Source organism: Eremomyces bilateralis (genome assembly GCF_010015585.1).
Source record: "Eremomyces bilateralis CBS 781.70 unplaced genomic scaffold P152scaffold_18, whole genome shotgun sequence".
Lineage (NCBI taxonomy): Eukaryota > Fungi > Ascomycota > Dothideomycetes > Eremomycetales > Eremomycetaceae > Eremomyces > Eremomyces bilateralis.
The window spans coordinates 1-14,487 of NW_022985084.1; the positions used below are offsets into that span (position 1 = coordinate 1).

A 14,487-nucleotide genomic window follows, 5' to 3' on the forward strand; every position below is an offset into this window, starting at 1 on the left:
ATTCTCGATAAGGCTTCGAAGATGACCAGTATCGAATTCTCCGTTTGGCGGTAAATACTTCATAAAGTGTCTACTCATTGTCTGAATGGTGGAGTTACTGCAACTCAGATAAGGATGGCAGATACCAGCCATGTCCTATAGATTTTAGAACTCTTTAGAACGTGTTTAAAATATATTCAAAATATATTTACATACCGGTGTCACCAATTGACGAAAAACTAGGCTGCACGTATCGTTCTGTTCCTCACACGCCACACCAGTACGGAAACGATGTTGCGCCCCGATAAGAAGACTATCTCTAACTATCAGTTTAGTACTAGTTATATTCGGAATATGTTTCAAACCTGTTTGAATTTCGTTTCCTTTCATCAGGTTCTGTTCGATCAATCTGATTTCTTTTTTGTTGAATCAAGGTCCAGTCATTTTCGGAAAGTGAAATATGCGAATATGATTTAAAGAAATTATAAACAAATTCACAGTGCTTTATTGCTGTGCAGCCAAGTTTGATCTTTTTCCCGCGTATATTTCCTAGATAGGTGCATGTCATGGACTTTGGGGGATGTATTTTTTTGAAGGAATATTGGATCTAGATAGATTAGAAGTATATTCAAAGCGTTTAAAATAGGATAGGAATATCTTACATCAATGTTAGTTGGATTTTTTTGACCTTCAACATTGATGCAATATGTGTACCCATGTGGATCCGTTTTAGGGTAGTCTGGTAGGACAACACAATGCTCTAGATAGAGCGTCGATAGAGGGTGATATACTGCTTTAGATAGAATAGTGATCTGATCGAGTGATACCTACGATCGATATAGTTGATTAGCTTCAGAACATGTTCTAAATATATTACGCAGGAAGATACTTACTTCACCATCCTCAATTGCAATATGTGATTCTTCATAGAAATCATCATCAAACATAAGCTGGAGATCTTCTTGGTCGACTTCATTACTCTCATCATCAGAATTCTCTTCAGATAGAAGGATTGGAGATTGAGCTACAGCATGGTTATTAATATACATATTTCAAACATGTTTGAAACATCTTACGCATTTTCCATATAGTTAGAGGGAGTGTGGGGTTGAATTGAGATGTGTGTATCCAGAAAGGTGAGCCGACCAACGTCGATCATAGACATAGGTCAACTGACCTCACGTGATTAACCTAACCCGATTAGGATGGTGAGCCGAACCTTTTTCAGGGTCAGCCGAGCTGTCACCACAGCCCAAGTGCCCAGCCGCTGCCCAGTCACATGACTAGCTTCGGCTGAGTGGAGCATTTGTTGCCAAGCACGGCTACATTGGTTCTGCGCCACAATTGCCCGCGGTTTGATTGGACCGGATGTCCCTGTGTAAGGCGGAAGGGCGGAAAAGCGGCGCAAAACGCAGCAGGCCAGGAGGTAGGAGCCAGGATCCTGGAAGGAAGGAACGGAACTGCGTCAATTACGATGCATCATTTTGCAGCAACTCCAGTCTTCCCTAAACCCGTCATCTTGTTTCTCAATTCTTTCTCTTCACTTTTCTCCCATCACCCGCCTTCAATGGCCCCCCATCCATCTCCTTAATATCATCGACTCGGTTCTCTATCTCCTATTCGTTCTTCCACCTCGAGATGTTGCGCCAGGCAGCCCAACTCTGTTCGCGCCGCTTGTCGGCTAAGACGAACTCCTGTCGAAAGACAAACTTCTCATCCTTACACCCATCTTCCGCCACCTCACTTGGTTCCACACGTCGTCCGCTTGCCTTAATATCGCGGAGTCAGAAAAGAAATTATGCCGTGGAAAGCGAGGATACCGATAAGGGCGTGGTATGCAGCTGACCCGAACATGCCGGTGTCGAGCCTTGCTAACCTCCATAGGACCCCAACGACTCCTTCCTTCAGGGTAATACCGCGAACTATGTCGACGAGATGTACATGCAATGGAAGCAGGACCCGTCCAGCGTCCACGTGTCATGGCAGGTCTACTTCCGGAACATGGAAGACGGCGACATGCCCATGTCTCAAGCTTTTCAGCCACCCCCGACCATCATCCCCACCGGTGGTGTCCTAACACCTGGCCTAGGCATGGCTCCCGGCCATGGTTCGGACGTGATGAACCATTTGAAAGTTCAGCTGCTTGTGAGGGCGTACCAGGCGCGAGGACACCACAAGGCCAAGATCGATCCGCTCGGTATTCGGGGCGAGGCGAAACAGTTTGGATACACGCGTCCAAGGGAACTGGAGATGTCACACTACCAGTTTTCCGAGAAGGACCTCGACCAGGAGTTCGAATTGGGTCCCGGTATCCTTCCGCGGTTCAAGACGGAGACACGCCAGAAAATGACCCTCCAGGAGATCATCAACGCCTGCGAGCGCATGTATTGCGGGAGCTACGGCGTGGAATACATCCACATCCCCGACCGCGAGCAGTGTGACTGGTTGCGGCAACGCATCGAAGTTCCGACACCGTATAAATATTCCGTAGACGAAAAGCGTCGCATCCTCGATCGCTTGATCTGGGGGACGAGCTTTGAGTCGTTCTTGGCGACCAAATACCCCAACGACAAGCGCTTTGGATTGGAAGGTGCCGAGTCCCTGATCCCAGGGATGAAGGCACTGATCGACCGCAGCGTCGACTACGGCGTCAAGGATATCGTCATCGGCATGCCGCATCGTGGCCGTCTCAACGTTCTGAGCAATGTCGTCCGAAAACCGAACGAATCCATCTTCAGCGAGTTTGCCGGTACCGCCGATCCCTCGGACGAGGGTTCGGGAGACGTCAAATACCATCTCGGGATGAACTTCGAACGCCCGACTCCGTCTGGACGACGCGTTCAGCTCTCCCTGGTAGCCAACCCATCGCATCTGGAAGCCGAAGACCCCGTCGTCCTCGGAAAGACACGCGCGATCCTCCACTACAACAAGGATGAGGAAGAAGCACGCTCGGCAATGGGTGTGCTGCTCCACGGAGACGCGGCATTTGCCGGGCAAGGCGTCGTCTACGAAACCATGGGCTTCCACGCCCTTCCCTCGTACCATACCGGCGGCACCATCCACATCATCGTCAACAATCAGATCGGTTTCACGACCGACCCTCGATTTGCTCGTTCCACGGCGTACTGCTCTGACCTCGCAAAGGCCATCGACGCCCCCGTGTTCCACGTGAATGCGGACGACGTCGAGGCCCTGAACTTCGTGTGCCAACTCGCGGCCGACTGGCGAGCCGAGTTCAAGAAGGACGTCGTCATCGACATGGTCTGCTACCGGAAGCAAGGGCACAACGAGACCGACCAGCCCTTCTTCACGCAGCCGCTCATGTACAAGCGCATCAGCGAACAAAAGCCGACGTTGGACTTGTACACGGAGAAGCTGATCGCGGATCGGACCTTCACTCAAATTGATATCGACGAGCACAAGAAATGGGTATGGGGTATGCTCGATGAGAGCTTCAAGCGGAGCAAGGACTACCTGCCGTCCGCGAAGGAATGGTTGACGTCGGCGTGGAATGGCTTCAAGTCGCCCAAGGAGCTGGCCACCGAAGTCCTACCCCATCTGCCGACCGCTGTCGACCACGATACGCTCAACCGCATTGCGGAGAACATTGCCGGCGCGCCCACTGATTTCACCGTCCATAAGAACCTCAAGCGAATCCTGAACGGCCGGACCAAAACGGTGGTGGATGGCCAGAACATCGACATGGCCACGGCGGAGGCATTGGCGTTCGGCACCCTGTGCTTGGAAGGGCATCACGTTCGTGTGTCGGGCCAGGACGTCGAGCGTGGGACGTTCTCGCAGCGCCACGCTGTCTTGCACGACCAGGAAACCGAAGATACCTACACCCCATTGCAGCACCTCGCCAGCAATCAAGGCACCTTCGTCATCACCAATTCATCGCTCAGCGAGTTCGGCGTGTAAGTTTTCTTTTCCCCACTATTTCGCATCGACTGACCGTCTCCAGGCTCGGATTCGAGTACGGCTACTCGCTCTCGTCGCCCAACGCCCTCGTCATGTGGGAGGCGCAGTTTGGCGATTTCGCCAATAACGCTCAATGCATCATCGATCAGTTCATCGCCTCCGGAGAGGTCAAATGGCTCCAGAGAACGGGATTGGTTATGAGCTTACCCCACGGATATGATGGACAGGGTCCCGAGCACTCCTCTGGGCGCATGGAGCGATACCTGCAACTTTGCAACGAGGACCCTCGCATCTTCCCGGCCCCCGACAAGCTGGACCGTCAACATCAAGACTGCAACATGCAGATCGCCTATTGCACGAAGCCATCTAATCTCTTCCATCTGTTGCGTAGGCAGATGAACCGCCAATTCCGCAAGCGTAAGTGGTTGCCCTACCTCTTGATTCCGTCCGACTAACCAAGTTAGCCTTGATTCTGTTCTTCTCCAAATCCCTCCTCCGACACCCCCTGGCTCGTTCCTCCATTGAAGAGTTCACCGGCGACTCCCACTTCCAGTGGGTCATTCCCGACCCTGCCCACGAAACCGGCGCGATCGAGTCGCACGATAAAATTTCCCGGGTCATCATGTGCACGGGCCAGGTGTACGCCGCCCTCACCAAGTATCGCGACTCCGAAGGCTTGAAGGACGTAGCCATCACCCGTGTCGAACAGCTTCATCCGTTCCCCTGGGCACAGTTGCGGGATAACTTGGATTCGTACAAGAACGCCCAGACCATCGTGTGGTGCCAAGAAGAGCCGCTCAACGCGGGCGGCTGGAGCTTTGCCCAGCCCCGACTCGAGACGCTGCTGAACGAGACCCAACACCACAATCGCCGCCACGCCATGTACGCCGGACGACACCCCAGCGCCAGCGTGGCCACCGGATTGAAATCGGTCCACCAGAAGGAGGAGAGGGAGCTGCTGGAGATGGCGTTCACCGTCACGCAAGATAAGCTGAAAGGGGAGTAGAGTATTCCTCGCCGTGGGTTTGGCCATGGTCTTGTCATTATAGATGTCATGCGATTTACTCGGCGTCCCCTGCACTTGATAAAGGTTCTTCAAAATGTATTTTAAGTTCTTTTTGACAACGAGCGTAATTTTTCCCGTCCACCTCGCGAATCTCGTTGACACCGCAAAGCAATCTGTCTCAAGCAATCATGATGACCCCTTTCCCATGAGAACGGACCGGCTGGTCGAGCCATTCGTGGCTCACGGCTGTTCTCCCCTATTTCGCACCAGCCGTTTGTAATCAATCAAACTGACGAGATGGCGTCTTGCTCGCCCTTCGACCGTGTCACTGCCTCGATGTTAGATGTTCGTCCCGCCTGTCGTCTTGAACTGGTTCCCTGATCTAGCATCGACGATTCTGTAATCATTGCATTCCAGTTTACGACCGTCAACACCATCCCTATTGTACCGCAGTAGATCATCGGACACACTCACAGGCGCCTCCGACACTGGACAGCGTCTTGAGCCAATGAAGTCATACATTTAGGGGACGATTCCAGGTATCAGCTGACGCTTTGGAATAAGCCGAAACGGTGTGATTTCAGCCCTATGGTTTTGCGTTCCCAGCACCAGTATCATCATCCCTTGTCAGGCGGATTATGCCGGCCTCTCGCTGGCGACATAGTTCGAGGCTTTCTGGTCACTTTCAATGCTCTTGGTCATTCCCTGTGGGTTTCATCGGCTGGAGTCACCGAGATTGTCGTTCAAGCACAATCACAACGCCGGGGCAGCAGCGGTTTCATGTCGTTGTCCAACGAGTTTCAACGGGTCGACTATGATGCTGATACAGGAACGGTTAGCATCCAAGCCACCGTGCTGAATGGTCAACCTAATGAAAGCAGCTTTGAGTGTCTCCATCAATGACGCATTCAAGATTACTATAATGCCTGGAAGTTCCTTGAATGTCATCTTCGGACTATGCTCCGTCGTCCCAGCATTATTCCTTCGGCTCTTGGCGGAATCGGCCGTTTTAGGAACCTCCAGCAACGCTCGGCATGGGTAGCACGCCTTTAGTGTCAAGTCCGACATGTTCTGAAATCCATCATCATTCATCGTTATCATCTTCGCTTGAATGGGTAAATGCCTCGTGGTTAGCGTAAAGCATGTGGATCCCAGCACGTTAGGCTGGACGACCAGGACTCGTATATTCATAATACCTGGATGGAGACAGGCGGTCATATGACACTGAAACAGGATTTCTGCTTGGGATCAGCAAATGTTAGTACGACGGTTTTGCAGCAGGAATATTGAAAAAAAACTTCTCCTGAGCAGATATAATTTCCTTTTTTTTGCCCCATCAAGTCTTGCTTCCCCTACGGGCGCTGGTCTACGCCTTTGTTCCAAACCCGACTCGACCATCGCAGGCGGACTCTCAGCGGAGTGGTATTTCCAGCTTTCGGTGCTCTGACAGTCGCAGCGCACCGACTCCCTCCAATCGTCGCCCCAGGCGAAGCCCATCCGCCAATCCTGTGGATTAGAATTGGCGCAATGGCACCATGTTCCGATCACGGTGTCTTGACTGAGGACTGATGCAAACGTACCTAGTTAAGAGATACATATGTGAACCGCCTCGTCGCTGAGCTGGCGCCCCCTCCCAAGCCCCCGAAGAGTCCACTCCGATTCCATTGCCGTGGTGTCCGCCTGGATAGGTCCGACCTTCGCACAGAATTTTCCTCATTTGTAAGATACTAGCACCTTTTTTAAGGTTCCACACGCGACATGGGTCCCGATATGCGCACCCGAACCCGGAATCCACCACCGAAGAAAACATATCACTGGCAACATGTCCTCGCAGCAACGCGCGATCCTTCCCAAGCCGCCGGGCGACTCGTCCGGATACGCACAAACCCTTCCACCGGGCGCCGGTAACCCTTCCAGTAAGAAACGGTCGATCATCGGCGTCGCGTGTGCCGCATGCCAAACCCGACGTACCAAGGTATGTGGCGATCATGAATTAACCGTCCCCTGTCCAGTCATCCCCTGGTTGTCCGACATCTCGACTCTCTGACTATTCTATGTACTCACAACAGTGCGACGGTGCCCGTCCGGTCTGCTATTCGTGCGGGCTCAAATGGACGCCCTGCCATTACGAAGTCCCATCAGGTCTGACTCGGTCGGCGGCACGAAACGAGCGGATCGAGAAGCTCGAAGCCGACAATGCGACGATGGTCGAGATCCTGTGGTTCTTGCAAACGAAATCGGCCGAGGCGGCGAATGACTTTCTCCAATTTATCAGGACAGGATCGGTCGATGTCCATTCCATGCGACAGTGGCTTAAAGATCGGATCGGGGACGGAGATGGACTCGGTTCACCCCCGATCCACCTGTCAGCTGCCTCCATCAACTCCCTAGATGATGGGTCACACATGGAATCTTCGGAAGCGCCAAGCGAATCGGCGTCGAGGGCATCGATGAAGGCGGTGGACGCGGAAGCGAGCGGTGCGGCATCCAAGACTCAGGAAGCACAAGGCTTGAATCTACGCTAGAGCAGCCAAAATATAACCATCGTGTCGATGACGGAGGCGATCACGGCCTTCTCTGAATGCACAGGCACCCTGTACTATGCGTTCACTCAGGAGCAGGTCGACGACCTCCTTCACTCCGCATTTGGGCAGATGACACAGCCCGAGACCGCGTTCCTCGACGTGTTCAAGGAGAACGCCGACCTGCAAGACCGGGCGCGCATTGCCGAACTGTGTGGAATGGCGGCCGTTGGGATCTATTACGAACGGCGGTCGGATCAGGATAGCGGACCGCCGGCAGCTCTCGCGGAGTACTTTTATGTGATCTCCAAGCTCATGCTAGACAGCTCCATCGCGGCGCATCCGCTGCGGGCGATGAAGGTCTGTTCTTTGTTGGCGATGTACAACATCGTCGTGAAGGCCTCCGTGGCCCTGGAATATGTCGGTATCGTCACCTCAAGCTCCTCATCGAACATGTTCGTCGACTAATATCTATCAGAACTGGGACTCGCGCTGGGAAACCGCCACGGCATGGATAAGCCCGAGTGTCCGCCAACATTGAGCGCGGAAGAGTTCCTAGACTACAAGCGCACCTGGAGGACCCTCGTGCTGTTTTCAGGGTAAACGTCCGATTCCGCGTGGTAACGCGTGCTGCTGACCCCAATCTTATAGCTGGCTTGGGGCGACCCTCGGGTACATTTCGGCGCATGCAAACGGTGCGTTGAAACTGTGGGAAGGGGAGAAGGACATTGGCGAGGACGGGATCGTCCAACTGGAGATGGTCAAGATCACCATCATCAAGGCGAAAATCGTCCAAACGATGCCCGACGAAAGCACCGCCAACAATGCGAACGATGCGACCATCGATTGGCTTCGCCAAGAGCTTCGAACCCTCTATGACGGATTGCCGGAACGGATGGCCATCCGTAACCTTCAGGAGCAACGGCATGACCAACGGTTGCGACGGGCCATCTTTTACGTCCATCTCTTCTATCTCTCGGCCATGGAGCTCCTGCATCGCCGTGCCATGGCAAGCTCCTTGGCCTTTGATCAGTCGGTCGACCTTTCGTTTATAGCGCCGTCATCCTACGTGAATGCTGCTGTTCGCGAAGGACTGATGGCGGCCAAAATGGCAACGAGAATCCTCGCGTTGATGAAAGAGGATGACGCCATGGTGCAGATTTGTTGGTTATGCATGTACGTATTCTCGTATGGCCCAGGCCAACCTGCTTACGGAAGATAGTTATACCGCATATACGGCTGGGATCATCATCTTATACACCGCGGTCCGGAAAGTGCTGAATGGGTTCCCATCAGCCTCCTGGTCCGCCGACATGACCCTTGCGACGACATGTATCAACACGCTCGATTACTGCGGAGAGGTCGATGACGTAGCCACGCGGTTTCGGGAGACGTTGCAGACCTATCTCAGCACATTGCAAAACGCGGTAGATGGGGAAGTGAACGAGAACCTCGGCAGGGACATCGAGGAAGAGTCGTCGGTTGAGTACCTTTTCGGCATCAAACACGGCTCCTCCGACCTCCAGAAAGCATCCCGGGACCTCCTCAGTTTGCTTCAACGGCCCTTCCGAAAGTCTCTCGAGCTGATGCCGCAAGGTGTTGCCGGTCCCCAGCTGAACAGCACGCTTATCAACTGGATGGAGGCCGCGCTGGGCGCGTCTGGAGAATGGGTCTGGGAGTTGCAGAATTGCGGGATCGAGGTCGGATATGGCATGGGGAATGACAACCATCTAGAAGAAATCATTTCCGCACTAGATTCGGGTTATTTCGTTGGAACTGCTACCGATGCAGGATGGAAGATGTGGACGCCCCATATGGCATGAAGCATTATGAGCAACGCGAACCATCAAGTCGCCAATGATAGACAAGTTGATAGTACCTTAACCCCAGTATAATAACTTGCTGGCATTTGCAGGTACTCTATAGCGACATGACGCGCTGTTGATTCCACCAGAGGAGTCTTGTCCTGGAGCGACTTGTAAGGAGCAACTTGTAACTTGTACTTGTACGGGCCCAACGGGGTAATACAAAATCGGAAGTTTGTTTGCGGCGGGATGAACCACTACCAACAGCAACGTAGATTTCATTTGACGCCTAAGGCCTTAAGGCACCAAATTTCATTGGTATCTATACGATTTTTGGTTGTATCAAGCTCCGATTTATAGGAAATTGATCATCACCAACTTCCCGTGTTGGTTTGCCCATACTCCATTGTACAGTTAATCCAACTGACTGTAGATAGCCCTCACATATCCGACGTCCAGGACTATACGATACTGGTCACAATGCCCGATCATCGGCATTACATGCAGCTAGCCCTTGCAGAGGCCCGTAAGTCCCCTCCAAAGCCGACCAACTTCTGCGTGGGCGCCGTCCTGGTGGACTCCATCCGGGACGAGGTCCTGTCCACGGGCTACACCCTCGAGCTGGAAGGCAATACGCACGCGGAGCAATGCGCGCTTCAAAAGTTCGCGCAGAAATATCACCGCCCGGTGGCGGAGATCGGGCAATTCCTCCCGCCCGGCACGGTTCTGTACACGACGATGGAGCCATGCGCGCTCCGCTTGAGCGGGAACCTCCCCTGCGTAGATCGCATTCTACAAACCCGAGATGGTGGTGCGGAAGGGGTCCGAACGGTGTACACGGGCGTCCACGAACCGGAGAAGTTCGTCGGGGAGAATCGAGGGCGGAGCCAGCTCGAGGAGCACGGCGTCGAATGCGTCCACATCTCGGGACTCGAGGATGAGATCCTGCAAGTCGCCCAGGCCGGACACGAAAGAGAAGCATAACTTCTACCCGTTGGGTTCTGGGATTGGAGTGCAGCTGATCGAATGGTGGCACGGATTTGGCTATCACCGCAACTCCCTCACATCGTGTCACCCCGCAAGCTTATCACGATGGATTTGAAATCAACGACATACTGAAGGGTACCAAGGCGCCCACGACGATCTCATCGGTCATCAGCACCCATCTCAGGAGGACAGGAGAAGACACCAATAGTCGAAGTTGAGCGGAATGGACCTTCCTGGTGCTGCTCCATCTAACATTGGTCGATCACTCTTCTCCATGAACAGAGGGGATCTGCTCGACAGCTGTGCCGCATATTTCCCAAACTGAATGCCGCAGCGGCAAGCTGTTAGCCAACAGTTTCCGCGGTCGTTCGACTTCCTCGAAGAGATGACGAAGCCTGGGTTGTAGCTGGAATGGGAACTTATACTCAACAGAATTCTACCTTTGAAGCGATTCAGACGCAGCGGCACGATGCCGAGTGCATTGCTGGTCCGCCATCATTCATCAACTCATCCCAAGTTCCCAATGATGCTCCTCATGCGAAGATCCATCCTATTAATACACACTTGTCACTTACCCATTTGCTGGGCGCCAGTCACTACTCAACAACCCACTGTGACGGCGGCCGCGGCTGCTCCCGCACCCCAACCACCTTCTCCGCCTGAACTATTCTGCCCAACCACAACTATTCAAACAACGCTCCGTAAAGGAGTCGAAATGAGAGGCTGAATAACGAATGAGCCTCCGATGCTGCGGTCGCTTAACCCATCGCCCCAACCTAGAAAGATCAACGTTCAACGGTCCTCCGCCAAGTTCCGTAAACGGACTTACGGGAAGTGGAACCCCCGAGAGCCGTCTAAAGTCAATCACCCATGCATTCATGAGTCAAAAAGTGCGCAAGGAAACCAAGAACCACCAATGGCAGCATCGAACATGACTCTCATATCCAACCACTGTTCGGGAAACGTTCCCAGAAGTCCCAACGCACCGGTAACGAGGGGAGCTAGCGGAAGTCAGACATGCTCGACCCCCAAAAGGGTTCCAGCCATATGTAGCTTCCAGGGCTCAAGCCTCCAGGGCCACATCACCGTCCTCATCAAACTGGATCGACTTTGGCGCTGGAAATTCGATAAGGGATGAGACATATGGGCGCGGTATTATCGTGGCCTTAACTCTGAACCAACGAAACGTGGCCCCCGTAGATTCATATACGATTCAATACGTGCGCCCTAGGCGCGGTTTGATCCAGGAGAATCGCATGCCGCATCGACTATCGAACCCGCAGACACGTTGGGAACTTGGGACTTGGAACGGACGCCGGAGGTTGCGCGGGCTCGCCCAGCTCGGGGAAAGGGAAAAGTATCCTACTGGTTACCGTTGCGATGGTAGATACCTCAACTAAAGTCTCGTCGACATTTTGCTGCAGATACCGGTAAGAATTATGGAGGAGCGTCTACATGAGGGCGCGAACGAAGCGGGAACATTCGGATAGATTGGTTGAGGCTGGAGGTGGAGGAACCTGAGTCGGGGCGGTCAACGTCCTCTCGCAAAAAAGTTCGAGTTATGCATCGTTGCATTCAGCGTCTCTAAATCGCGCTTCGAAACATTGGTAAGCGACACACTATCAAATAAGAATCAATCTATCATCCTCGCGGCACACGCGGCTCTGGTGAAACTCAGATGCTTTGATAACTGATGGCCCTTTTAAGGTTTATCAGCCGATGACTCGGTCCGCCAGGGTACCCATCAGTACATCCGTGCCAGCTTATTCAAAGTTATGCGGTCGGTACCTCTTTGTACCTTGATTCCATGGTCACCCAGGCTCACCTTCCCGGCTCTACCCTGCACGAATCTCACATCATGCGATGTCCCTGTCCTAACTCCTAACCCCTTCGCCCAATCCCCAGCCGGACACATCCTGTTTCGGCCCCGGCGAGAGTGTTAATATCCGACATGCCAATTTCCGATCCACTGATGATCGAATATCCCACTTCCGATGGATGCGTTCGAACTTCGATGCTTGCGCACTAGCTACGCTGGTCTCCATATGATCTGTGATTTCATCGCGTGGGGGTCTCGCATGCCCTCGCGAAGGGGTGTCCTGGTTGTAACTATCGTCAATAGACCGGACGTGGGGTGGCGAGCTGATGAACGGGCGATGTCAGGCGATCGTGGGCAACGCAGGTCGACTCCCTGGACATCGTGGCGGTTAGAAGTTAAGCGAGTTTGTGGGGACGAATGTTCGAGAAGTATGCCTCGCATGGCGGAGATGGGACTTTCTGAACGGGATCCAGCATGACCTGGGGAACTCAACGGATATTGGGGCTCCGTTGCAATCAGCGGCGTGTATGCGGAAATATCAGACATGCGTGATCAACGGGTAACGACTCAAACGAGCGACGAAAAGTCAAATCTGTGGGTTTTCGGGGGTTACACAATGCTCGAAGCAGAATTTCACGCGACACCGCACGCCGTGATCCTGTTTGCTCCCGGTCGCGCGTGGTCGCACCGAACACCAACAGGGAACCCACCATCCGCGCCGATAGTACGGTGCGGACGGGTCACGCAAGCACCGCGCGGAGGGGATGGGTAACGGTCTGGAGCGACGCCAGGGCGCCGTGGAACCGGATCGGTGCGACGTGTCGGGGGCGGATGTTTTGCGTGGCGGTGTCGCACGACGTCGGAGACATGTCGTTCGTGGAGGACGGGGTGGAGAAGGGCAGGCTGTTGGGCGGTGGTGGAACGCAGGATGCGCCATGCGGGCAGAGAGCGGATGGAGGGGAGGGAAGTCGGTAATTCGAGCTGTGCGGTGAGGATTTCGATGCGTGGAGTCAGTAGATTGAGGCAAAAACAAGATCAATCGAGCAGGCTATGGCAACAGATGTGAGAGTTGTATTGGATGATGTGTAGCTAAGTACGTAGGTGAGTGACAGAGTGAGCTGTGGGGGTGCGTCGATTTGGTTGCAACAAACAAAAGAGACAGAGAAAGATCGAAATGCGATGCCGGGGGTACGACGCAGGATGTGGTAGTTTTGGGTGTGGAAATAATCAAAACGGAGCGAGGTCGTAAATCATCGTGATTCCATCATTCAACGTATCCGTCTCGTCAAGGCAAGATGGGGTATCTCAATCGCTAGCTCGACTTCGGTCCGGCCGCCGGATCGCTTATCGATATTGCAGCCAGTTTCCTCTGGACCGATTCGATGACGGCCGGGTCGGGTTCCTTAGGAACCTTCTTTGGACTGAGGTGGACGTTAGCAATTCGCCCGCTCATACACATATCATAAACCCGGGAATGGAAGGGAAACGTACGGCTTTCGTATGCACTTGTCACACCGATCATGGTTGCACTTCTCGCACTTCTTCGACCGCTCGACAAAGGTGGTGGCGCACGCCTCGCATGTCCACCGTACGCGCTGTCTCGGCTTCTTATGCACCCGTTTCACGGCCGGCAACAACTCCACCTCCTCCTCCTCGCCCGGCACGAAGAATTTCGCCCGACTCTTAGGGCACAGGGGGCAGCGCGCGTGCTCGCAGCGCTCACACGTATTAAGGGATGGGCGGAAGTCCGTCTCGCACTGATGGCAGGTGTACTTCATCAGATTGATCTGGCGCACGAAGTGGCGGCTCCCACGGGTGATGATGACGGGATCCTTGTGCTTGGGCGGCGCGGACGGCTTTTTCTCGGCGGCGCCGTCCTTAGGCTTCTTCGACGGATGGCGGGGGCATTTCTTGCACCGCTTGTGCTCGCACTTGGAGCACACCTTGTCGCCGGCGAAGACGGTGTTGCAGCGATGGCAGTTGCGGCGGACGCGCATGCGGATGGGCTTCTCGACGCGCTTGACGCTGGTGGGCGCGGATGGCGGCGGTTGCCATTCGTTCTCGCTCAGGGTGAGGCCGTATTTCTCGAACAATTTTCGGGTGCGCTCCTGCTGCAGGGTCGCTCGGTCGATGGCGGACACTACTACGGGTGTCGGTTCGGTGGGTTTCGCGGCACTGGGAGTCGCGTTAGAGCAACAATCGCTGATGGTTCCAGAGCGATGCGAAACGTACCTTGAGGCCTCGGTAGGCTTTGTGGCTGTGGCTGCAGGCGTGGCATCCTTCGCTGCAGAAGTCGCCGATTTGGATGTGCCAGGAGTCGACTCTGCCTTGAAGATGCCCTTGACCTTCTTCGTGAGTTTGATTATACTGGCCCTCCTGCCCTTCTTCTCCTCGGCCGTTGCGACTGGGGCGCTCATGGTGATAATCGGTCCGATTCGGTTCGGAGAG

The 14,487-nt window shown here is 53.9% G+C and overlaps 7 protein-coding genes across 7 annotated transcripts; 4 read left to right on the forward strand and 3 right to left on the reverse strand.

The window, feature by feature from the left end:
• Nucleotides 1–464: 464 nt before the first annotated feature.
• On the reverse strand, nt 465–1,228 carry P152DRAFT_460411 (uncharacterized protein). The gene is made up of 3 exons (XM_033679904.1): nt 1,056–1,228; nt 873–1,003; nt 465–806 (listed from the first exon to the last, which is right to left on the reverse strand). Exons 1-3 carry the CDS (start codon nt 1,057–1,059, stop codon nt 474–476), a joined length of 468 nt encoding a protein of 155 aa, XP_033531941.1. The 5' UTR covers nt 1,060–1,228; the 3' UTR covers nt 465–473.
• Nucleotides 1,229–1,617: 389 nt separating this feature from the next.
• On the forward strand, nt 1,618–4,906 carry P152DRAFT_475545 (2-oxoglutarate dehydrogenase-like protein E1 component; the record flags this gene model as incomplete). The annotated part of the gene is made up of 4 exons (XM_033681426.1): nt 1,618–1,812; nt 1,864–3,896; nt 3,944–4,317; nt 4,365–4,906. 4 exons carry the CDS (start codon nt 1,618–1,620, stop codon nt 4,904–4,906), a joined length of 3,144 nt encoding a protein of 1,047 aa, XP_033531942.1.
• Nucleotides 4,907–6,426: 1,520 nt separating this feature from the next.
• P152DRAFT_94555 (uncharacterized protein) lies at nt 6,427–7,656 on the forward strand. The gene is made up of 2 exons (XM_033683368.1): nt 6,427–6,881; nt 6,976–7,656. The coding sequence occupies exons 1-2, from the start codon at nt 6,729–6,731 to the stop codon at nt 7,429–7,431; spliced, it is 609 nt and encodes a 202-aa protein (XP_033531943.1). The 5' UTR covers nt 6,427–6,728; the 3' UTR covers nt 7,432–7,656.
• Nucleotides 7,379–9,540, forward strand: P152DRAFT_94702 (uncharacterized protein). Its single transcript, XM_033683370.1, has 4 exons — nt 7,379–7,852; nt 7,907–8,027; nt 8,080–8,604; nt 8,651–9,540. Exons 1-4 carry the CDS (start codon nt 7,459–7,461, stop codon nt 9,249–9,251), a joined length of 1,641 nt encoding a protein of 546 aa, XP_033531944.1. The 5' UTR covers nt 7,379–7,458; the 3' UTR covers nt 9,252–9,540.
• A 173-nt stretch (nt 9,541–9,713) lies between these two features.
• Nucleotides 9,714–10,217, forward strand: P152DRAFT_451079 (cytidine deaminase-like protein; the record flags this gene model as incomplete). Its single annotated transcript, XM_033678203.1, has 1 exon — nt 9,714–10,217. The coding sequence occupies one exon, from the start codon at nt 9,714–9,716 to the stop codon at nt 10,215–10,217; it is 504 nt and encodes a 167-aa protein (XP_033531945.1).
• Nucleotides 10,218–12,571: 2,354 nt separating this feature from the next.
• On the reverse strand, nt 12,572–13,238 carry P152DRAFT_94533 (uncharacterized protein). Its single transcript, XM_033683367.1, has one exon. The coding sequence runs from the start codon at nt 12,974–12,976 to the stop codon at nt 12,626–12,628; it is 351 nt and encodes a 116-aa protein (XP_033531946.1). The 5' UTR covers nt 12,977–13,238; the 3' UTR covers nt 12,572–12,625.
• Nucleotides 13,239–13,381: 143 nt separating this feature from the next.
• P152DRAFT_368323 (uncharacterized protein) lies at nt 13,382–14,162 on the reverse strand (the record flags this gene model as incomplete). Its single annotated transcript, XM_033675460.1, has 2 exons — nt 13,382–13,460; nt 13,531–14,162. Coding segments are annotated over 2 exons (711 nt in total), but the record flags the coding sequence as incomplete, so codon positions are not given.
• Between the last annotated feature and the right edge of the window lie 325 nt (nt 14,163–14,487).